Source organism: Cavia porcellus, unplaced genomic scaffold (assembly GCF_034190915.1).
Source record: "Cavia porcellus strain 051 isolate PalLab524CR breed Dunkin Hartley unplaced genomic scaffold, mCavPor4.1 scaffold_2, whole genome shotgun sequence".
Lineage (NCBI taxonomy): Eukaryota > Metazoa > Chordata > Mammalia > Rodentia > Caviidae > Cavia > Cavia porcellus.
Window position 1 is genome coordinate 59,481,333 of NW_026947485.1, and position 26,224 is coordinate 59,507,556.

The 26,224-nt window shown below is 33.4% G+C and overlaps 1 protein-coding gene across 4 annotated transcripts in view; it reads right to left on the reverse strand.

Moving 5' to 3' along the window:
* Positions 1–5,753: 5,753 nt before the first annotated feature.
* Positions 5,754–26,224, reverse strand: part of C1galt1 (core 1 synthase, glycoprotein-N-acetylgalactosamine 3-beta-galactosyltransferase 1) — a 55,277-nt gene continuing 34,806 nt past the window's right edge. For all 4 annotated transcript variants that reach the window (XM_013158406.3, XM_063242320.1, XM_013158407.3 and 1 more), the window contains 3 exons: positions 23,558–23,794; positions 19,639–20,306; positions 5,754–10,155 (listed from right to left, as the gene is read on the reverse strand). In XM_013158406.3, coding sequence (XP_013013860.1) covers positions 9,952–10,155; positions 19,639–20,306; positions 23,558–23,777 — 1,092 coding nt within the window. In that variant the 5' untranslated portion in view covers positions 23,778–23,794 and the 3' untranslated portion in view covers positions 5,754–9,951. The remainder of the gene's footprint in view (positions 10,156–19,638; positions 20,307–23,557; positions 23,795–26,224) is intronic.

Genomic DNA, 26,224 nt, shown 5'->3' on the forward strand with positions numbered 1-26,224 from the left:
CTATTTAAAAAAAATATTAAAAGTAGAGCTTGACATATTTAGCTTACTAACCTATTTGTATTTATGTATAGATGTCTAGGATTAGTTTTGGATGGGTGGGAGCTTGGGCTGCTGTCTGAATTTTAATCTTTGTATTTTAATGAATGTTTACATCAATTAAATAATGGATTTAATCATTTACTAAGTATGTAATCAGTTCTACAAAAAATCTGGCAGTAAATATACAAGACATAACAGTTAGCAAACTTTCTATTTATACTACTCTGTACATGTTGAAGAAAAATTAACACAAACAAGAAGAAAATATTTTAAACGTTTAAAAAAGAGTAAATAATTTCTTAACCATCACCTTCCAATACTGACAACTTGGATAGGTTAATTGATTTGTGTCAGAGAAGTGGAATTTTCCCTTCCTGCCCTCTGAATTTGAGATCCTTCTGGCTTATTTTAAAGCTTATAAAGTTTTCTTGGCAATATGAAATTACAGTATAAAAGACATTTAATGATCTAGAAGAAAAATTTTATACTTATGGTTGGATGTGGGAATGAAATGCTTTTAGAGATGCCCCCTCCCAAAAATACTCTCTTGGTTCATATTTTATCCCCCTTCCCCATAACATCTGGTGCTTTCAGTTCCACTCACAGGCCTACTCAATTCTACTGTCCAGCAACCTCTGACAGCACCCTCTCCATCTTAAGCATGCAATTGATAAAGATTTTGCCACTTAAATGGTTCACAATGCATTTGTAAGATATTTGACTATTATCAAAGTATGAACTCAGAATGTTCAATAGCTAAAGTACCAATTCAAACTTTCTTATAAGTATTCCTCAAATTTGTGTCATTTCTGCTCAAATATCTATAATCATATTTTAAAAAAAAGATTTTTCCACTGCATTGTGGGTGGGGTACTCTAGAAAGGGCTTAATTTTAGAACTCAGCTATCACTAGGTACTTCAGCATATAGCAAATATGGGTAAAAGAAACCATTCCCAGGGAGTTTAATACACGTAGTGTAAAATACTCTCTAAAACAATTTGTGGTATTTAAAATATGCAACTAAAATATTTCATAAAACTGAGAAACTGAATTTTTTTGTATTGTACTTTGTTGTTTTGTTATTTTCTGAGACAGGGTTTCACAATGCAGTTCAGGTTGGCCTGAACTCACAGCGATCCTTCCAGCTTCAGCCTCCCAAGTGCTGGGATTACAGACATGCAGCACCATGCTCAGTCTTAAACCATACATTCTATTAATGTTTTGATCATGTGGCTTCAACACATATCAATGTAAGTACTAACATACCAATACTATACATACCCAAATGTAAAAAGCATAAATATACCCCCAAAATGCAATGAGATAAAAAATGTTTTTTAAAGCTAGTGATCTTCCCATATACTAGAATATTTGGAGATCAGTGCTTATGGAGAAATAAGCACAAAAATAAGAAATCACTTCTGACTGCAATGAACTAGAGTGGCTTTAGGGAAGAGGAAATTTTTAGTAAGATCCTGATAGTAGGACATTAAATCATTGTATATAATAAACTAACTGGAGAAAACACTGCCAAAAAGGAAAGACATGATTAGTGAAAGTTCTCTCTCTTCTTTGGCATTTTTAAAAACCATATATACTAGTGAACCGGAACAGTCTGGGGTCTTAAAGGCTTACTCATGGGCACACTGAAACGTTGATTCTGCTACTTGTCACTTCTATAGCCCTGGGTACGTTGATTTCCTCATGTACATAATGAGACGGTAATGTCCACTGCTCAGGGTTGTAAAGATATGGAAACCCACTGGCACACTGCCTGAATGTACAATTCTCTGCATTTAACTACTGTTTTTCTTTGCACTTTCCACCTCCTAGGAAATGAGTTCCTTGAGAGCACAAATAGTACATGCCCACTATATCCTTATTATTTAGCTTTGCTTTAGGTACTCAAATATTGGTTAGATATCTGATAAGAAGCTAATTTTCTTTCCTGCAATAAAACATTTCTAAGAAATAGAAACAGGGCTTGGGATTTACCTCAACGACATAACCACCTGCCTGGCAAGTGCAAGGTCGGGAGTTTGATTCTGATACCAAAAAAAAAAAAAAAAAAGGAAAAGACACTAGGGTCTGGATGTGGAAGGCCACACAATCTTAAGAATATGTACTATATTGTACTAGAAAAGTGAGTAGTGTATATTTGAACATTAAACAATGAATGTTGGGGTCTTTTATCTACAAAGATAATTTCACTGGTCTGAATGTACAACTATGTTTGACTTAACAGATATTTCTTTGAAATTTATTTTCTATTTTCTATTATCAAATGTGTAAGTGCTAAAAATTCTTAAGAACAAAGATCTAACTTGACTGATGTTAGGGGTCTAGTTACTTCAGTTCCTCAGCTACTGCTGATTTACATTTACTAAGGATGAAAACTTATCTAATTTAAAAAATGAATCTAAACCAATAAATTATCACACATCTCCTTGATGTCACTGATCCTTAAGCTAAACTTAGGAGGTTTTGAATCTATTTTTAAAAAATGTTTTGACGGTATCAACCTCTCTCCCTTCAAGTTGTCTCCACATATATCACCCATTTGGAATCAGGTTGGCAAATGCATTTCTACATACCTAGGAGAGAAAGCTTAGTGTCTACCATACATAATCCCTTACTCCAATATCAAATTACGACTTCTTCATCTGGGAAACAACTGTTCTATAGTATGGTTTGAACCTTAGCTTCAGCAAACCAGCAAATATTCTGCCTGTTTCAAATAGTTGTGATTCTGTTCCTAAAAGCTCCCTCTGCCACCAGTACCATTCAAAAGCCAAGTATTAAAATATAACCATATCCACACTGTTTTTGTCTTTGACCTGTTTAGTAGGATTTGTGTTAAACAAAAGCACTACTATTTCCAGAGAAGACTGTATCAGCTGGCATTAAAAAAAAAAAAAAAATTGGACTAGGTGTGGTGGCCATGCCATAAACGCCCATATTGAGTTGGTTGAGGGAGGAAGATTCAAGTTCAAGGCCACCCTGAACTATCTAACAAATTCTACGGCTGTGGGAGACTACACAGTGAGATTGTATTCAAAAGCAAAAGCAAAAGCAAAAGCAAATTAGGCTGATTCTTACCGGTGTTCAAGTATTTACCCATAGCTTGGGTAGATTCTAAAGGGAAATGTTCCCTTAGGAAAAAGCAAACTGGGTTATGCTATGTGTAGTCTGAATCTTACCTCTTCCTTCTGCTTGCAATAACTCCTAAGGAAAATTGCTTAGTGAAAGGAAGCTGAAATTCACAAAATGTATGGAATTAAGAATGCTTCAAATACATCTGCTAACAGAAAATCTAAAACTAAAGAATTGTTGGCAACTGTAAGGGGAAAAAAGGAAGTAGAAAAAAAAAAAGACGTGATAAAAAAGCAAGCGGGGGATTCAGAGAGCCAGATTTTAAGGCAAAGGGAGGGAAAATTCAATGGGCAAATAGGTCTGTAAAAATTATCTGATAGGTGAGAAATCCTCTATGACCAATTCTAAGCATAGACTGCTTTACTTCAAGGCCACCCTGAATTGACTTTTTTAATACTAAAAGCAAAGATTTTCATAGATATAATTTCTGAAGTGTAAAAAATGTCTGATACTCAGGTTTCAGCTAAAATGTGAATTGCTTTCTTAGATCTTCCCCACTTAATAAAGCTAGTTATTACATAAAGAATTACCATGAAAAAGCAATACTATATTAAAGAAAAATTCAAGCATTAAAATATAACCGTATCCATATTTTTTGTCTTTGAACTATTTAGTAGGGTTTGTGTTAAACAGAAGATGGCATTGTATAAGACTAAATCACGCAAAGGTGAATTACTACTACTTTCTGGCTTTATCGCTTTTCACGATCTAATAATCATAATAATCTTAGTGAAAAGTGACGTCCAACCTAAGTGCTATCAAGAATACTGTTATAAGAATAAAAGGGAAAAATGTGATTTAGAATATGTTCATAAAAATATTGATGCTGACAAAAATCAAAGCATAAGTAGTTACGACTAAGACACTGCACCCAAATCAGTAGGTACATCAGTCAGTACTTCTATAAATGAAGAAGTATTGTTAATCTTTCACTAGGAGTTCATTAGAAAATTCAAAAAAGCTTAAATTTTAGGGTTTAAATTTAAATTTAAGGGTTTAAATTTAAGCTCAAATTTAGCTTAAATTTGAATCTCATTTAAAAAGACAAGTATTTTGTTATGGCAAAGCTTCTGTATTCAACCACTACAAAGACACACTATACGAAGGAAAATAAATGCCTCGGGAAAAAATTTCAGTCTTGGACAAAAAGCCCAAAGACAGAATATCAGAAGCATTAGCACAAACAACTGGTGATTCTTCTGGCAAATGAAATGATATGACAAACAATATTTTAACAGTAAAATTCCAGGCAATAATATTAAATGCATAAAGTAGCAGTAAATTCATGGCAAAACAAAGTTCATTTCTGTGTTTTACTAATACAAGTTTATCTGAAGAATGTCAATGTTGCTGAATTTTGCTTGTTAAATATTCATTCTTACTCAAGGAATTGCTCTTGGGCAATCTATATTATTGCTACTACATCTGGTTAAAAAAAGATGTTTGAGGTGGGGCCCTTCCCTTCAGAAAGAAAGAAATTCTGTGATAATGCTGTATGCTTTTCAGTACTATAAGGTTAAACTCTTGGAACATTTGAAATAGGTAGTAAATCTATATTTAGGATAATCTACTTTCTTTTCTAATGGTATCAATTAACAACTAAAGAAAGCTAATTGGAAAATATCTGGTGATCTGAACACGCTAAATGATACAACTCTGCTCCCAAAGCAACACAAAGTCACTTTTATCTCCTTAGCTTTTCTAGAGCTGGCTAATCCAGCAGTGTGTTTACACATGTATACACATGCGTGCTAACAATTAACATATTGGGTAGCAGGTTACCAAAAACCAAGGCATAAAGGCCTTACAAACAAAACTATTGCCTAGGAATAATTGTTTTAATTCATATTCTAAAATTCCCAGACAGATTTAATATCAGTAGACCTGAGCTCTTCATGAAATATGCTTAAACTCACCCTAATTTTTTGGACTTACAGATTACATTTCAGTGTACCTTCATGTATGTCCAAAACAGGATTAAGTGAAGCTGGAAACATTTTTTAAATACTAAGAGCAAAGATTTTCATAGATATAATTTCTGAAGTGTAAAGAATATCTGATACTCATGTGATACATGATACAAAATGTGATACAAACATGTGAACTGCTTTCTTAGATCCTCCTTGATGTTTTAGTCAGTAAAATGCTTTTATCACTTTATCTTACTAACACCACTTTCTGAAATACCTTGTCCAGTTATCTACCGGACTTATTTTCTAACTCTAGAATTAAGAATTTATGAGAACAAAGATCATTTTTTAGCAGATCCACTATTTGTTGAATAAATGGATTTCCCAGTGTACATTAGCAAATCTAGACTAACAATTAAGGATCCTAATTTTTTAAAAGATACACCAGGTATATTATTTTAACACAGAGGTGGAATATTTTCTTTTTTCCCTTAAAGTGAGTAACATTTACTGCAGAAAAATCATGCCAGTTTATTAAAAGTGAAAAACTTTGGGAATTTCCCTCAAAAAAAAAAAAAAAAAAAAAAAAAACCTCATGAAATATTTACCCCATAACATTTATATTAGTTAAAAATAACGAGATGAAACAATTTTGAACATGGTAATTTATTTTATGCAGCTTAAATCCATTGTTTAAAAATTTTCAAAAGGCACTTTAAAAAACATTTAAAAACACATTTTTCTAACTTAATGGTGATCACTTAAAATAAGCAAGTCACCAAATTTTTTTAATCATTCGTGACACTATGATTTTAAATAATTCTTAAATTTCAAAACACATTCACTATATAGTACAACACACTGCTTAGCAGTAAGATTAGTTTCCCTCTGATAACATATTTCATGTAGATTACTCATTGTAGGGCCCTGCAAGGCTATTCAGATTTAATTAATACAAACAAAGCTAGAGAGGTAAGAGTTGAAACAGAGCACACTTCAGCTCTAACGCTACTTCTGGAGTTGTTGCTTTCTGAAGAGAACTTCTGTGGGTTCTTATTTCAATTTGTTAATTTTATTTCAACTTGGATATATAAATGAGTCTTTTTAATCAAGAGGTTACATTTAGCATACAATATACCATAGGCTGTCTCCCAGATTTCTTAAGCATGTTTCTGTGGAGCCTATTATAAACAGGCAGGTAAATGAAGCAAATGATCCAAAAAAACTTTACTTCTTTCAATAATTACATTGTAGAATTAGTTTAAAATTGTGTATTTTTAAGTAGGGCAATTAATTACCCTGAGAACCAGCAGGAATTATTAACTTCTCACAGGGAAACCTAAAGTTAGGTATAAAATTATCAGCAAGTAATACAAATTCTCATAATTAATAACAGCCAAATTAAAATTATGAAGGCATCATTACGAGTAGTTAGAAAGTGGAGGTTAGTTATTAAGGGAATCAAGGGCAATAAATACAAAGAAGCAAAAACTGGTAAAAGACAGGATGATCTAATGATAAATCCAGTGAGGGAATTTTTCAAGTACAAGAGTGACAATCTGGTAATACAGTTTGATGGGCTCAAGGAAATGAAAAATCAATGTTAGAAAAATGATTATGAGAATAGCAACTTTAACATGTAAGTCTAATTACCATATTCAAAAGATTAAAAACTGGTCAGTGATTTATTTTCTAATCTTATTACAGTGACAGAAACTCCTCTGAAACAAAGTATTTGAAAATAATCAAATCTTGGGATGAAAACCTTTCTATGAAATTCCAATCAGAAAATATGAACATGATATTGTCAAAGATCAAAACACATCAAAAGCCTTTACATTAGTACCACTGAAATAATTCAATGACAAAGATCTTAATCTAAAGATATGACAAATAATCATTGTTATCATGAAATCTGATTGTATGTGCTCTGTCAAATGCTTGGAGAATGTTTGCTTCGTTAGCTCACACAGAACAGTCAAACACTGCATGTTAAAAAGAGCATTTTGCTATCTAACATTTATCAGTAACACTTTCGTGGACATCTGATGACATTTACTTATGTATGTTTTTAATGAATGTACGTACTAATGAACCGTTCATATCCAAAGTGAATTTACTGAACTTGGAGAATTAAAAGACCACAGATTTAATATCAGTGCTTTGATATTAATCACTCTAGAAAAGCTAAAGTATTTTGCCAAAATCAACCCACTGACACTTTAAATTATCTTTAAATACTTTACCTTTAATATACTGTGATTCTGGACTAAACTGATTTAAAACATGCTTTGTTGAAGTTTTTGAAAATTGCCTTGCTCACAGGGCAGTTATCCTGAGTGTGTTCCAAAGACTATTTGCACCATAATCCTGTAAGCAGTAGAGCAATGGTTCTCACAGTAGGGTAATTAAGACTCACCTGTGGGGTTTACTTAATCATGGGTGAAGAATCACACTGGAGTTTCTGATTTAGTAATTCTGAGCTAGGGCATTTCCAACAAGTTCCCTCGGACACTGATACTGTTATTTGGACCACTGTTGGACAACTATTGTGTGGTACCTGGTAAGAATTCATAGTAATGGGCCCAAGCTACAATCAGAATTCCTGGACTGGGGCCTTGAAATCCCCATTTAAACGCACTCCCAGGTAAGAGTGTGAGAACCACAATTTAAATATCAGTATAACATTTGGCTGGTTAATTTGACTGGTACTGGCCAATGTACCAGGTGTCATATACTGTATACATGAAAATGAGAATAATGCTAATGATCCCAAGGCTGACCAACACAAACAAACACACTGAAATTGAGTATGCATCCTATTTCTGTTACTTACTAGCTTTGTAACAGTGCAAAAGTTACTCGAATTCTCTGGCCACAGTTTCCTTATCTGTAATATGGGAATAATAATCAGTGAGGATTAACACTACTATATAGAGAATAAGCACAGTACCTGGTATACAGTAGGTACTAGATAAATACTATAAGAAACAGACAAAAACATTTTGTTATTTGATTTGATTATTTTACTCATTTCAATCAAATATTTACACACCAGGATAGATAAATGAATAATAAAACCTTATATTTTATTGCTCCTTATGCTGGGCTAGACACTTTTAAAAGCCTTGCATATATTTCTTAATCCTCATAAAAATCATATGAGGTAGGTAGAATTATCCCTACTTTACAGATGAGGAAACTTAGGCACAGAGAGACTAAATTGCCCAAGGTTACAAAAGTAGTAAGTGATGGGGCAAAAATGTAAAACCCAGGCAGTCTGACTCAAAGTCCAGAATTCATTGCAGCATTCATTTCCTATGAGTCAATTTTAGGGATTTATGTTCATGAAGGACCACAGATAAATTCATATCCACACCACAGTCAGAAGTTGTTCAAAGAACAGAATGAATGACTTGAAATTTTGTAGATATCACTAAAATAACAGGTAAAACTTGGAGTGTGTTTTTCGATGGGAAAGAGTAGTCCAAATTAGTCACTGAAATTACAGTCTCTCAAATATACCATACAAATAGGTCATGGTATGTTTTGGCACAATAAATATAAATTAGTCAAGCAACAAAATCAATGGCATGACAATCAGCATAATGAAAATCATATGCAATATTAAAAATAACCTTACATAAAATCTGCAAAATAGTTATACAATCAGTATTGCTAAAGACATAAAAGACTGAAAATTCTCTTTGCAAAAATTGTTCAAGCAAAATGATTAAATTAAAATGAAACATTTAGAAATGTTTTTGATGGTATGCTTGAATGGGTATTCTGTGATGTTAGAATCATCTATTGGCAAGACAATTATTCCAAAATAAGTTACTATCAAATTTCAGGTTGTTCATAAATTACTTGGGTCTGTTAACATTTCTTAGTTTGTTTAAACATGACTTTCTAATGCATTTAGTTAACTCTGGTCAAAATATTAATTCAAAATATTTTGCCAGTTGAATAGCCACCTCAAACCTAAACATGAATTTTAAAAAAGTTTTAACTAAGTTATGAAAGGCACAAGCAAGTTCTCATTTTAAAAGGATGAGAATCAAAAGAAGAATTATGTAGTTAGAAGGAGTAATTCCTACAGTGGCACTGATATAAAAGCATGCCAAAAAAGGATTAAATTTATTATTACCTACAATTAACAATGGGTAAATTTTGGAACAAAATATTTTAATATGATTGTTTACAGAATAATAATCTTTAATAAATATTAAGAGTGGAGAATAGTTCTCAAGAGTGGTTAGAAAATAACAGATTCAGTGAAAGATTAATTAGAACCAAATATATTGAGGCCCATGATAATTTCAAAATGTAGTTTTATTAACGCACTTTAAGGTAAGTGCCATTCTTATTCAATCTTCTTTAAGGAACACTGCTAATTATAAATAATCACAGCAAACTTTTCATCAAGACAATTGTGTGGAGATGAGTGGTTCATTTATATCACACTGCAAATGTATTTTTAAACAATGCTAAGCAACAACATTTCCTTCTAAAATTTTAAGGCAGGTCTGTTTAGCACTGTGTGTTACTAATGTGGTAAGAATGCAAATTTAACTGTTTTAGTTTTTAGTTTCTCAGTGACAATAATACACATGGTCAAAATAGGAAACAAATTCTCTTTTACTAGATCTACTTGCTACCACTTTAAAAACAAGTTCTATATATTACTGTATCAAAACACATTTAACACATTTCACAGCTCATTTAAAGCTTGGGCTTACAGTCATTCGTGTGGAATGTCACTGGGGTTTTGGGGTTCCGTGTCAGAGATGTGTAAGTCCTTCAGTGCAACATCAGACAATTTACCTTGGCTCATTTGTTTTCCTGTCAAGGGTTTCCTAATTTTACTTTTGGATCTTCATTTTTGTTTATTTGACTTCCTTCCTTTAGGATGTTCTCAGGTAAGGCAGGTTGATATCTATATAAATAACCATACGCACGAAGATGGTAAACGAGGTATTCTAATTCATACATTGTTGTAGAATCAACATAGTGAAAAGAAATTGCAAGGTCAGAACAGCAACCAGGACCCTAAAATAATGGTGAAAAAACGTTATTAATAAAAAGCACATTACTATCCAATCATCACATACTAAATTTATTTTTTATTTATTTTGAATTGAAAAATAGAACAAATTTATTGGTTAAAGTAATTTACTTGTTGGGAGTATCACTGTCCCAAAGAAATACAATGTGAGCCATATGTGATTTCAATTTTCCATTATTCCCATTAAAATAATCAAAGAGGTAAAATAAATTTAGTATATTACTTAACCTAATAAAGTATATCAAACTATTCTTTTAAATGTAATCAATGCAGAAATAATTGAGACATTTTACCTTCTTATGCTAATCCTAACTCTTAAAAATTCAATATGTATTGTATTTTTTAAAACCAAGTACATTTATTAGAAAATAAAGTTATAAAATAACCTTTCCTTGAGAAATTAAAAACAAAAGACAGAATAAAACAAAACATGAATAGAAAATAAGGTCAGAAAACACAATCCCTTACCAAACTGCCAACATCATTTTTCATAAAAATTAACATTTTGATTCTTACATTTTTGTAAAAATGGAATAGTCTAAACAACTTTGATAAAGCAACAAAATTAGAGCTCCAACCTTCCCCATTCCCAGGACTTATCACAAAGTTACACCAATCATGACAAAACAACATTGATAACAAGATAGACAAAGTACCAATGTAAAGTCCCAAAACAGATACTCATGTAACAGACAAATGATTTCTGGCAAAGATAAAAATGCAATTAAGTGGAGAAAGAGCTGTACCCTCAATGAAAATAGTGGAACAACTGTATATCCACATGCAAAAAATCAAAACCCTATCGCACATCAAAAATTTCTTAAGACATCCAAAAGTCAACTCAAAATGGCTCACAGTGGGGTAAAGGCAGGTGTGGCCAAAGCTGTTGCTTGGCTGAAGTCATCCTCTCTCTGGGACAAAACACATGTTTTTTCCTTATCATACTAATGAAACAATATGATGTTTATAGATTTGTGACATATTTATTTCCCTAATAAGTATGTTCTCAAGGTGCATCCATTTATCTATAAAAACATCCAGTTTATCCTTCTTTACACATACTAAATTTAGAAGAATTCAAATATTAAAGTTGGTATGGCAAAGAAGAGGTACCTAATTTATTAAATACATGAAAGAAAATGAGTAATTTTTAGAATTCTTAGCCAAACATAAAATTGCTTAAGTGTTTCTAACTGAAATAATATTCTTTTACTTTTCAGTGTTTTAGTAAAATACAAATTCCCAGGCAAGAGTATATGAACACACAGTGTTTAATTTGATTTTTCTGATCCTTCCTAGAAGCAATTTTTATGACTGAAATATTGTATTATGCTGTTTTCTTAAGCATACAAACAATAGAAGGCAATATAAGAGAAAAAATAGCTAAATTAATTAGAAACAAAGTAATTCCTTTAAGATGACTGTAGCTACAAAAAAACTGGAGTCTCAAGAGGAAAATAACCATAGGTAGGAAATTCTATAAGATGCTTAAATTTTTTTAAATGCCAATTAAAAAAGCAAGATTTTTAAAAGCGCAAACACAGTAGTATCAAAAATAGGAAATACTTAAAATCTATTAAAGATCTGAGAAAAAACTACAAAGTATCTCTTAGGATCTAAAGGCAACCCAAAGAAAAAATCCTAGGCAAAAATATAATTGTCTCTAAATTAATAAGTTTATACGCAAGGATAAAGACATAAAGTTGCCAAAACTCCTTGAAAGAGAAGGCAAAGAGAGAAACAAACACGTTTTTAAACTAGTAACTTAAAGAAAGCTCACTAACAATATAGTGTTGAGCCAAAACCAAGTAGAATAATGGACGGAACTGAAATTCCAAACACTGATGCTACTGTAAGGAAATGCTACAATAAAGGAGGTTCTTTAAATCAGCTGTGGAAGTACCTAAGACTCAGTAACAAATTATAATGGAGATTAACAATTTGAAAAAATCGAGCTATCTATCTTAACCATGTAGTAATATATTTGACAGATGGAGTTAATGTAAATAAGATTATGATAAATTATATCTGACCATTTCTGAACTACAGAAAAATACATTTAAGAGGAATATATATATATATATATATATATAAATAAAATTATAGAGTGGTACCTAAGTTCATGAACACTTTTGAGAACAACTTGGTCTGCGAACAAAAGCAGGCAAAAATTTGTTTCATCTTCAAACTTTATCAGGAGACAAACAACCATGACCATCTTTCTCCTAAAAACACAAATGTGGCCATCTTTTCAAAAACTGTGAAACAAATTAAGGTTGTGGACTAAGGTACCACTGTGTATCTATTTTAATACAGACATTCTGAAGGACATTTTAAAGATAATAAATACTACAATTCCAAGAACACAACAGAAAAAAGCCACCCGGCAAGGTAAGCAATTAAACAGGGAATCAACAACAGAAGAACAGTACTATAAAGATAACCTGACACATAACAGCTCTAACTACCAACGTACATAGTTTCAATTCACCAAAAGAAACAAACCAGCAGAATAGATCAAGAAATAAGATTTACAACTCAGCACACAAGAAATATTTAACTCAAAAAGAAATTCACAGACTGAAACTGAAAGGATGGAAAACAATGCTTCATGCAACAGGAACCCAGAGAGGCAAAACAATGCTTCATGCAACAGGAACCCAGAGAGGCAGGGGGTAGTTATTCCATTTGTAGAGGAAGTGAACATCAAGCCAAGACAGATAGAAAAAGAAAAAAACTACAAGAAGAAGAAATAATCATAAATATATATGGACCAAATAATGATGCACCCAACTATATAAAAACAAGTGTTAATGGGTGTGAAAAATCAAATAAGCACTAACACAACTGTAATGGGGGACCTCAATATTCCACTATCACAAATAGATCAACTAGACAAAAATCAACAAAGAAACACCAGAACTGAACCAAACCTGTGAACAAATGGACTGAGAAGGTATCTACAGTGTTTCAAACTACAAAATCAGAATACACATTCTTCTCAGCTGCACACGAGACATTCTCTAAAATAGACCACATACTAGTTCACAGAACATGCTTAAGTAAATGCAAAAAAACTGAAATTATCTAATGCATATTATCAGATCATAGTGCAATGATACTGGAAATCAGTGGTAAAAGAAATTACATAAACACATGCAAATTAAGTAATATCCTTCTGAACAAACAAGGGGTCAGATGAAATTAAAGAAATTAGTTTCTATAATTAAATGGTAATGCCAGTACAACATAATGGGACTTATGGGACATAATGAAAGCAAACCTAGAGAGAAATTTACAGATTTGAAATCTCAAATAAGGAAAACAGAGTGAGCTCAAGTAACCTAATTCTGAACCTCAAACTTTTAGAAAAGTAACAAGTCAAGTCTAAAGCTCCAATGAGAGAGGGAAAAAGAGCAGAGCAGAGATTAATGCAACGGAGACTAAGAAAATAATATAAAGAATCAAGGTCTCACAGAGGTGACTCTTTAAAAGATTAATAAAACTAATGAATCTGTAGTCAACTTTATCACAACAAAAAAGGAAGACTCAAATCAAAGCAATTAGAATGAAAAGAGCGAAATCACAATGGTCCAGCAGAAATCCAGAAGATCAATTCCTACTTTGAGAAGCTGTATTCTAGTAAGGTGAAAAAACACAGAGGAAATGGACAGATTCCTAGATACAAATGAAATCCCAAAGCTGAATCAAGAAGATATAAAAATCCTAAATAACCCAGTATTAGTCAATGAAATTGAAAATGAAATTAAAAACTTACCAACAAAAGCCTAGGCACTCATGGATTCATTAATAAATTCTGTAAGAAATTTAGAAAAATCTAATGCCATTACTCTTTAAACTCTTTAAAAAGGGAAGCAATATACTCAAATTCATCCTTGGAAGCAAGTATTACTCTGATACCAAAGCAGAGAAGGAACCAATCAAGAAAGACAAATACAGGACAATCTTCCTAATGAACACTGGTTTAAAAATCAAGATTATACACCATAACCAAGTAGGACTCACTCCAGAGATGCAAAAGTGGTTCAACATACACAAATTAATAAATGTAATACACTGTATCAAGAGAGTCAAGGACAAAAATCACATGATTATTTAAACAGAAAAAACATTTGACAAAGACCAATATCCAATCACAATTAAAAAAAAAAGTACAGAAAATTGGAATTGATGGCCTTTTTGTCAATCTGATAAAAGTCATCTATGACAAACAGCCAACATTATACTAAATGGTCAGAAACTGAAAGCTTTCAAAAGGTTAGCCAGAGCAGTTAGATAAGAGAAAAAAAAAAGATTGGAAAGGAAGTTTTATATCTTCTTGATTCAGCTTTGATAGCTGGATTCAAAGTCAGTACTCAAAAATCAATAGCATTCCTATATACAAATAACAAACTCGCTAAGAGAGAAATTAGGGAAATCACACATTTCACAATAGCATCACAAAAGATGAGATACCTAGGAATTAATCTAATGAAGGAAATACTTTACATCAAAAACTACAGTACTCTGTAAAAGGAGATTGAAGAGCAAATATGATACTACACTTGATCTTAGCTAAAAGGCCAAGAGCCAAAGAGGATAAAAGAATATGGAGAGAGATTGCTTGCTCTTGGATAGGAAAAACCAACACAGTGTAAATAGCCAAAATTGTTCTTCAGATTTAATACAACCCAGATCAAAATACTAACAGCATAGCTCACGAAATTCTGAGAAAACAGACCTAAAATTTAATTGGAATCACAAAAAATCTAGAATAGCAAATGCAGTTCAGAGCAATGAAGGTAAATCAAGAGGCATCAAATTCCTGACTTTATATAATAAAGCTACTATGATTTAAAGAAACAAAAAACCAATGATACCAGCAAAAAAACAGACCTGAGGATCACTGGAGCTGATCAGAAGATGTAGAAACCACCACCTGATCTTCAGTAAAGTGGCAAAACACTTTCACGCACGCCTTTTTAACAAAGGGTGCTGGAAAAGGTGGCTTTCCACATGCTGAAGGCTAAAGACCACAGTCTCTCATCAGGCACTAAATTAAACAAAATGGATCAAAGATTTTAATATTAAAACAAAGATTAAATCTGCTGGAGGAAGACAATAGGTAACAGTGTTGAAGACACAGGTATAAGCAAAAACTTAGGTGAACAAATCTCTAATTGCACAGGAAGTGTCACAGAATCAACAACTGTGATCTTACTAAAAGCTGCACAACAAAAGAAATCAACAGAGTAAAGAGACAACTCAGAGCTGGAAAAAGTTTCTCACAGCTGTTCCTCAAAGCACTAATATCTAGAATATATAAGGAACTCAAAAAAAAAAAAAGGAGACCCCCCCCCCAATTTAAATACCTAATCTAAAAAAACGGGCATCTGAAATGAATAGACACTTTTCAGATGAAAAAGCACAAATGGCAAGTAAAAACATGAAAAAATGTTCAACCTCACTGATCATTTGAGAGGTGTAAATTAAAACAACGCTGAATGGCCATTATCAAGAAATCAATGAACAGCAAATGCTGGTGGAGCTGTGGGGGAAAAAGAAACCCTTCTCCACTGTTGGCGACAGTGTAGACTGGTACAACCACTGTAGAGATTTCTCAAAAACTAGGACCAGAGGTTCCATTAGACTCAGCTATTTACTTCTTGATATCTTCCCTAAAGAATTAAAAGCATCATACTACAGCAATATATGTACACCCATGCTCACAGTGTCAGTTTATAATAGCTAAATCTGGCAAACAGGCCAAATGCCCATTAACAGATGAATGATAAAGAAGATGTAGCTTAATACAATGAAATACTACTCAGGCATAAAGGATAAATTTGAGACATTTCTAGATAAATGGATGTCCCTTAAGACCACACTCTTAAGTGAAATAATTCAAACACGCATGTAAATACTGCATTGTTTCTGTGGTGTGAGAAACTGAAAGTATAAAGAAGCAAAATATGTAACATGTTCTGTGAAATAGAAAATGCTTCAATGGGAAGTGGAACTAGGGGTGGGAGAAAGGGAGGGAGGGAGGGAGGAAAAGAACGAAAAAAGCAAGGAAAAAAATAGAAAACAAATCTGCAAATACCGATGGGAAGAGGGGTTGAGGGGAGGGTAGGGAAATGTGAAAAAAGATTTATAATGTACAGGTAACAAATTTCCTATGATGAATGTGAACATTATATGTATTTAAAATGTATCAATAAACTTAATAAAAAAGTTACAAATTACCTGGTAAAGAGCCTTGTCTAAAAGATTTCTAAGAAATTAGATGGTGGCATGAGAAGAGAACTGTCTGAAGAATCAGTTCCAAACAAGAATCTTAAGAATATAACTCTTTGATAAAAAAGTTGAATATCTTCATCTCTACTTGTCTGATAAGAATTTTCTATATTTCTATATAGTAATCTTAGTGATTACTATAAAGAAAAAGTATATGTGTGATACTTAGAAAAACTTTGAGAACAGTAACTCACATAGGGAGAACTTACAGCAACAGATGAATAACCAAATTTTGGTTTCACTAGGTTTTTGTAAAATGTCTTGATAGAGAATAAGTAATTTTAGAAGAAGAGTTCAATTTTAGTACTTCAAATTTTTAGAATTTTCAATACAATGCAATAAATTTTTAAGGGGATATCAAAGTACCTTCATTTAGAAACCACTTATGATTTAAATAAAAGATGCCATAAACAAGTAAGTTTTGTAGTTAGGGTTAATACACTTCCATATTTTACTGGTTACAAAATAAGGACAGTGATGATGTCCCTTTGCTGTTGTACATGCAATATTTTAGTAATCTTTATATGCCTTGGGATATATTTGTACATGCTCTGTAATGCTCTTAAATTTGAGTACATTTTTATATGAGAATGGGTGTAGAATTTAGAAGGTGGATGGTCAAGTCATCTTGCAATGATCAGAATAGCATCCAAAGTAGTACTCACTAATAGAAAAGAAAAATGGATTATCAAAAAGCAGATTGGAAATATTATACTTCCATTTCACAGTCCTAATAAATTGCAGCTACAACAACAAGGGAAAAACAGCATAAAGTTACAATAATCTCATTACACTGAACTCAACTTACAATGTTCAGTTCTTAAAAGTGAAGTTTACCTCAGCAATATAACAGTTGTTCTAACATATGCACTCTACTTTGTCTTGTGGCAGGCACATTATCCTACTGATCCTGGAAAGCAATTTATGAGCAGTACAAAGAAAATAACAATTTTTATAATCACAGTGGTTTACAATATTGCCTAATCCAGTGATGGTGCACGTTTTAGAGCTTTCAATGATGAAAACAACTGTGGCACTAATGCCATAGCTTCAACACCAATGGCCAAGTCAATGATCAGGTTAGGTCAATTACTGAATTTTCCTGCACCTCAGTTTAGTTATCTATTAAACACAGAATTGTTGTAAGGATTAGTTATCTATCGTGTTTGTGTAGACACAAAGAACATACAAGTGGCTGACAGTAAAAATTGGTATTTTGCCTCAAAATTTCCTTTAAAGCTGATCACCTAAAAGTTTGGGCCAGAAGTTGTAGGTCAGGCACTTTGACACTACTGATATTTTATGAAGCATAAGCCTGTTTGTTCTATGCCCTGTGGAATGGTTTTTATCTAGTGAGTTTCTACTTATTAAATGCCATGTAGCAACCTAGTTCGAGAAAACAAATGTTTTCCATACCCACCAAATAACCCATGGGGAACAAAACTGCCTCTATTAGGGAACCATTATTCTAGATAATGACTTGAAAGCACTGGCTTGTGAAAAGAGCGGTACAACAAACTGTCTTGTTAATATGAGGCAGACAAAAGGAGGCACAGAAAGCTAGTAGGGTCTTTCCAAAAAGACATTAATAAGAGAGTGGAGGCTAGAAACTAGGTTTCACAGTTCCTAGTCACAACCAGATGTTCACTGTAGCAGTGCTCATAAGAGTGAAAAACTAGGTACCACCTACATTCATATCAGCATGGAAAAACTATGTTATTTAGATTATGCAACAGTTTAAAGTATTGTAGATACATATTAACATTAATATGTCAATGTTATGTGAAAAGGGAAAATGTGGAAAAATGCATAAAGTATAATTCTATGTATCTAAAGTCTGTAAATACTATATTTATGAACATATCAACATGAAGAAAAACCATACATGATTAAAGAGTAATATTAAATTTATGACAGTGTTTGTTATGGTTTATGTCTGGATGTCCCCTGAGAGCCTGATGTAGTCACTGGGGGAGGGACAGGCTTTACTGGAGATAGATAAATTACCTACAGAGTTTGTGACTGATTCACAGTGTAATGCTAGAATTAAGGCTGAGTGACTGCTGGATCACCGGCACCACCCTAGTACGTACTCTGCAGCCTGGATAAGATGCTTGTTTCCCCCTCTTGCTCTTGCTGCTTTTGCGTTTTCCACTGCCATAAACTGCTGTTCCTCTGCCATGGCACCCTGCCTGGGAGCCAGCTCATTATGGACTGAAACTATGGTGCTGGGTATTTTGTACTAGCACCAAGAGTAACTAAGACAGTGTTTAATTCTAGGGAAGGAGGTAAGTGAAGTACAATGGAGGGGGTATGCAAGGTTCAAATATAATATTTCTCTTTTGAAAAAAATTTGAAGCAAATGTTACAAAACATTTGGTAAAACTGGGTGGTAAGTATGAAGTATCAGATTATTCTCAAACAGCTGTATAGTTGAAATAGTTCATCGATATATTTTAGATAAAATTCTCATGACTGTAAGCTGAGGTACCAAATCAGAGCCAAGCTTATTAAACACTTACCATGTGATAGACTATACTATAATTACAAGTAAATGACATGTGTAGCTCATGAGAAAACAGGCTCAGACCTTAGCCAAATTCTGTCCATTCCATGGTTATTCCAGTTGCTAAATGGGAGAGCAGAATTTACTCAGGTATTCCTGAACCTCAAGGTCTTCTTCCATGTTGTTCCTAATGATTAGAAGACTCTTTGACCAGGTCTTCAGTTGGCTATCTAGCCTCACTCAGGTTTTTGTTAAAAAGTCACCTCTTAGGCCCTACACCGTATCCCACCCATTACGGGTTACTTTAAGCTTCATTTTCTTCACAGCACTTAACAGTACCTAAAATCATATCCTAGTGAATCTGCCTGCTAATGGTGTATCTACTCATTGAGCATGTACAGGTCTTGAGAACTGTAGCTTGACTGTATTTGCTTTAATGGTCTCAATGCTTGGCATACAGTAGCATCAAGAGATACTGGTTAAATGTCTACTGCTGATTTCCATCTTCATTTGCTTGTTATACTGCCATAATAAAAGACTAAGGAAAATTCTGGTTACTGATACTAAAGAAACATAGACAGAATAGTAGTTTGTTATTTTTTGAAAGTCAACAAAGCCAATCAAATCCCAAGTATTTATACAGTAATAAAATTTTCAAACTTACCTCTACTGAAGGATAATAATTATAATTCCAGTACCAAAAGGTTTTGGGTAGGTAACCTTTGATTAAGTGGTGTTCCGGGACAAAGGGATGAAAAGTTTCTTTTCCAGTGGTATCTCTTGAATCTCCAGCTTCTACATTCATAATTTCCATGCATCTTCCCAGCGCTAAGTCTTCAATGGAAGAACTATGTGTACATTTTTCTGTTTTAAATGCATCAATAAATCTCCTCAAGGCTTCTTTGCTTAGTATATATCCGGCTCCTCCACTCATGTAACCCTGCTTTACATAGGGCTTAAATCTTCTTCCAAAATAAATGGGTTCTTCAGGGCTATGTTTTGAAAGAAGCCATCTCAAATTGTCTAGTATTACATAGGTATCATCATCTGCTTTCATAAACCAATCCGCATCTTCTAAATAATGGTCATGAACATATTGAAAAGCTTTAATTGTTTTCCAGTATAGTTGATCTCTACCTTCTTTGGTTTTTAATCCCACAGTAGGGAAGTCTTTATTTTCTTCTGAACTCATAAACAACACTTTATTACAACGTTGGGCCCATGTAGCTTTAACATGTTTGGCCTTTTTCTCTAGATTTTGAGGGCCCGTCATAACCCAACAAAGAATTCTAACTTTCTGGTACAGGTTTTCAGCGATGTCTGTGTTTTCATCTATAAAACAAACATTTTTAAAAGTTATACTTAAAGGCAAAATCCAAATAATATATATTGAAGAAAATATTTTCTTAAAGACTCTCCTCTATTTACCTATTATTAGAGATTTAGATGAAAAAAAGTAAAATTCATCCTAATGTAACTACATTCTGAATCACAAGTTCATGGCAGTTTTATTGAGATCACTCAGCTGTCTCTAGCACTTAAACTCTTATCACTCAACTGTTGTTCACAGGACAGACACACCATCAAGACTGCTGGAGACTGTCACAAATGCAAGGTCTCAGGCCCCTGCTGAATCAAAATCTTAAGAAGTTTCCCTGGTGATTCATATACATGTTAAATATTGCTTTAAATAATCTCTGCTTGGCACTTCATATTACAGACAAAGATTCAGCTGTTTTTCAGAACATTCACATGAATTTTTCACTCCTCTGAGTGAGTTCCTGAAGGGCATGAAAAAGATGCTGCTGAAGTGCAGGTTCACTTCTGATGGTCACTGGAGTCCATGGTTATGAATTTCTACAGGTACCCTGAGGTGGTCCTCAGAGTCTCTATGATAATACAACCCAAACAGGAAATTAATGCAGGTTTGAGATTATTTCTGATAATTCTAAACACTTCATTACTTCATTTCACAATGCAAATTCACCAGTCAGAAGCAGAACAGAATGGGTGCGATTTCCAAGATTGTTTGGAACACTTTTTTAAACTACTAGTTTGCAAGGAAATAAGCTTATGGCACAATATATCAACATGATCAACATATTTTTTTATCAAGGAATGATTCTGATCAAAAGTGGGAAGGGAAAGGTCCATTTGACTAAGTAGTCAGCTTAGGACTTTGACTGACGTCCTGGCATAAGCTGCTTTCCTGGGTGCAACCAATTCACAGCTGTCAGGCCAGGACATTATACAGTGCTAGTCTAAGAGAAGAGCCCAATTATGAGATTCTCAACTAATACTTATTAAACTTACTAAATACTTGTCTGTGAAGGACCATTTTTGCTCTTAATTGTTAAATATAAATATGGTAAAATTCAATGACTAGAAAAATATAAGCTAAAATATACAAGAAGGTCTAAAGTCTTTATTTTTAGATTCAGAGAAAAAAAATTACTATTACCATAAAATGTTTATTTACTTCAAGTTCAGTTTCAATCTGTATTTAATTTCTGAGTCTACAAACTACACTGAGTAGCTATTCTGTGGTATCTTAAGGAAGGGTACTCTCTTAAAGTTAGGATCAAATAGTGGGCTTCAAAATCTTAGTCCTGTAAAAAATTAACAATAGTGGCATAATCTACTAGTCAGATGATTGAGAGAAGAAAAGGTTGAATATCAAGAATTCATAAACCTAGTGGCCATTATCCCTTATTTTCAGTAAGAAAGCACTAACAAACCCAATCTCTTATGGCTATATAGATAAACCAAACACAGAAGACAGTACATGGAGGAACCCACTTCCTTTTCCACCAATCTGTCTCAGGACACAATGGCGTTGATACTCTTACTTTCAATTATTCATTTATTAATCGCTTTGTACCAGTGTGCTGGCACCGGAGATGAAAAGATGGAGACACTTTTCCTGCCACAGAGGAACTTACAGCAGGGGAGCCTGACATGCCAACCAGTCACTGCTACATATAAAACATGCTAATGTACAAAGGGCTCAATGTGCTGAGGGAAATGGAAGCAGTGGCTGATCCAGCCTATGGAGTAGTGCCAAGAGGACTTGGGTAGAATAGAGAAGGAAAGATAAAGTGACATTACAGCAAAAAAGATGATATGGAAAGTATTTAAATGAGTAGAAGCTCACCAAAAGAAAAGGACAAAAGGTATGGTAACGTTTAGCTTAGTGCAGGTATGTGAGAACAGCTGAAGGCTTTGTTAGGGGAAATATACTGTGAATTAAGAGGAAGAGTTCTGAAGAAATGGTAAGGTGAAACTATTGGAATTCAGTGATAAATGGCATTGACTGGCATGTGAAGGAAGTATGTATCACAATTTCAGTTTCCAGTCTACGCAGACTGTGCTAAAAGATATCAAATAATATAGAAAGAGCAAGTTTTAAGAGTGGTAAGAAAAGAAACAGGAGCTCAACTTACAACACACTGAGTCTAAGGATAGTAGGTACAGCTTTACCATAACCCATATTTTGTGGGCCACTGAAGAAAACATATAAGTAACAAATATACATGGTTGCAGCAGGGCCTAAGCCTGACCTAACCATCTGAAGACATGACACTATGCTATTAAGTGCAGTGTCTGAAGTGTTCTGTAACAAGAACACAGAGCACCTCTGAAAACCAAAACACTGTTACAAAAACATTCACATAGCATCACCATTTGTAATAGTATGCATGTGCTTGCTAAGTAACAAAACTCAACCAGGTTAAATGTGTCTCACCATTTAATTTCTGCATAAGAGATGAGGAAGGAGGACTTCACTACTGGATAGGTAAAGAAACAACTCTTAATGGGAGAACACTCTGCATCCCAGAACTACTTGTTTTCAAGCTGCTTATATTCTATTTTGCCAAATCATCATTTTCAGAGCTCTCTATTTTGTACTAATTAATGTGTTCTCAAAGTATTTTAAACTTGGATGAGGATAAATAGAGTAACGAATAGATGAAGTTCCAATTATGAGGGTTGGTGACATAATGTCACAACGGAGATGTGACTCAAACAGCTAATGGACAGAACCCTGGAGAAATCAAGCATTTTAAGGAACATATGGAAAACACAACTGAGAAAATACTGTTAGAGGTAATAGGCCAGGAAAAGATGATGTCATTGTAACATTTCCTTAGTTTTTTACTTCCTTAGTTTTGTTATAATTTTCAAAAGGAGAAAAATTATATTAACTACTGATAAAAACTTAAATTACCATATATGCATCTTTGTGTTTTCTAAGAAAACAAGACTAAACAAAAACTATGACTGAAACAAGATAACAAAAGCCACAGACAGAGATACAATCTTTATAACAGAATTGAGCCTAAGGAACAATTTTTCCAAACCCTATGTTTTGTACTAAATCATGGCTTCTAAGTCTTTTCTATTAAAATTGATATACTACTCCCTAAATCTGTGTTTTAGCAGCCTTTCTACTGAGGCAAGTAAAAAATTATCTTTTAATACCTGAAATATAGAGTTCATTTTACTCAACAGATATAGATGGTGATATAACAAAATTCATACAATATCTAGACTGAAATACTCCTTAATAACATAAACCGTACCTTTATGTTGGTTAGAGTCTGCATTAAAGTTCATTTGTCCTTCTAGATGATTCTGTTCACTATCATCTGAATGTCTTGCATGAGGATCATTATGAAGAATATTAGGCTGGGTATCACCTTGTTCTCTCAACAAAACACTAAATAGCTGAGAACATAAAAAAAATCCTATTGCTGATCCACAGAGGAAGATTAAAAGATTCAGCCAAGATTTAGAGGCCATTTCCCGAAAGTGTATTTCTGTTAAAAAAAAAAAAAATAAAAGCAGGATGTTACAAAATTATAAATCAGTAAACAGACCAAGAGAAAAAGTTTGATAACTTTCAGCTGTAACAGAAAGTTAATCTCGTCTATACAGGAGAACATTTCTAATAGTATTTAACTTTTCTTATCTATGACTTTTTTCTTTATTTCTTGCTATAACTACTTATAATTTAATAAAACAGGTAATTAGAAAAATAATTATTGTTGACATGGATAATTGTACTACATATGTAAAGAATCCTATTTTTCCTTTTCTTCGTGAGCCAACCCTCTTCGCCATGATCTCCCCACCACCCCCTTTCCTGTCAGCTAGGACTACTGACTCTCACTTTTATAGCAATAAACACCTATTTACCTACCCAGAAGTTATTACCTTTTCCTGTAAATGATTAGGGGAAAAAAAAAACAAGCTTTAGTCTTTGTGGACCATAATGTCATCTGTGTTGCATCCTGTTCTTTCTAAATATCTTTTTAAAAATGTAAAAAGGATTTAGCTTGCAGAGGGACTTGCCTGCTACATGATTTTGTAATTAAAGCTTTATTTGAATATACTCAGGTCCATTCATTAATGTATTTACTCTAGCTGCTTTTGCACTCCAAATAAGAGTTGTTAAAACAGAGAACAGGCTTACCTGAATCATTACAGAAAAAGTGCTGGCTTCTGCTATAACACCACAGCAGTGCTGGATGCTGCCTCCTGCTGCTTACCCTCCTTCCCTATTACCTCACTAGACTGCCAGATGCTGAATGGCATTTATGTGTTACCAGGACTCATACCCTTAGTAAGGAGCCTGGAACATAACGGCTATTCAAAAGATATCTGTTGAACTGTCCCACAACCAAACACACAGACTCTTTTTAGGGGTTTGCGAATACTTAACACACACTGCAATTATAAATTCCCTGTGAGACTGTACTAACTGCACAGTTTCCAACTTCTCATGATAATTAAAAAATAAGTTTAACATCTACCATATGCCAGAAGCTTTTCACCACACATAATTTCATTTTTCATTCTTATTAGACCCATTTTGTAGATGAGGAAACAAATTTTGGAGAGTTAACGGATAACACACACAGGCTGGCACAAGCAAGGAAGAGTTACAATTTGCATTGAGGTCTACTGACTTCAGAAAAAGCTGGTGTTTTCTGTTACATTTCTCAAACTTGTCATTCAATTACTACCAATAGTAGAAGACAGTGGACACATGCAATAAAGTTAGGAGTCTGAGAGACGAGCCCTAAAATCAAAATTGCTTTGAGAGAGTTAAGAAAACTAAAATCTACAAAGCAACAATCACCTCTACAACAACAAAAATAAAACAATTTCACAGGGCTGTATTTTCTGAATGGCTAAATTCTTTTAGACAAACCATCAAAGTACAATCAGAAAAATTAAACTAAATGTTAAAAAACTAAACTAAACTAAACTAAACTAAATGTTAAAAAAAAGTATGTTTGAAGACATTGGTAAGATAAGAAGATAGAATTAGTGGGTACGGAAAAAAAGAGAAGGGCGAACTGGGCACTGTCACATCTCTGTTCCTCAAGACAATTACAGTGTCCTCTGTATTCATGGGGGATTGAGTACCAGAATCCACAGAGGCTCAAGTGTCTTACATAAAATGACAAGGTATTTGCATATAAACTATACACATCCTGCTGTATAGTGTAAAGTATGTATTACTTGTAATACCTAATTCAATGCAAACTTTGTAAATAGTTGTTATACCGCGTTGTTTAGGGAATGACAAGAAACAAAACTACATACACTCAATACATATGCTACTCTCCTCCAACTAGTTTCAAACCATATTTGTTCTTTTTTTTTTTTTAAGCCAGTCAAATTTAGCAGTGGGGGGAGGTGGTATTTCAAACCATATTTGGTTGAAATCATGCATGCCGAACCTGTGGACATGAAAGGTTAACTGTACTGATTCTGAAAGAGAAACAGTTGAGAGGCAATCAAACTAAGCCAAAGTCAAAGTCTTTACCACAGGTCTTGAAAAACACTCCTTTGTGTTACAAAATTTGTTTTTAAAATTTAAAATCTTTAATGCTTGCTATATCTTCTCAGAGTATTCTCACTCAAGTCTGTGTGTGTGTGTGTATTTGATTTTACTCCATCTTCTCCCAATTTCAAGGACTCCTACCTTATGACTAAATATCTGTAAATTACTTTTCTTTCCTGGTGTGATAGTAAAAAAGTCATCTTATGTAGGTGGAATGCTCCTCACCCCAAAGTGCTCTCAGAAATCTGACAAAAATTATCATGTTCACCTTTTCAAATTTTTCACCAATGTAGTGAAGCAGAGATTGGAATAAAAGACTGCTTAACCAGGTTGCATATTAATGGGGCTTCTATATTTATCTGAATTGGAGAGGAGGTTATTTATGCCAAGTGTT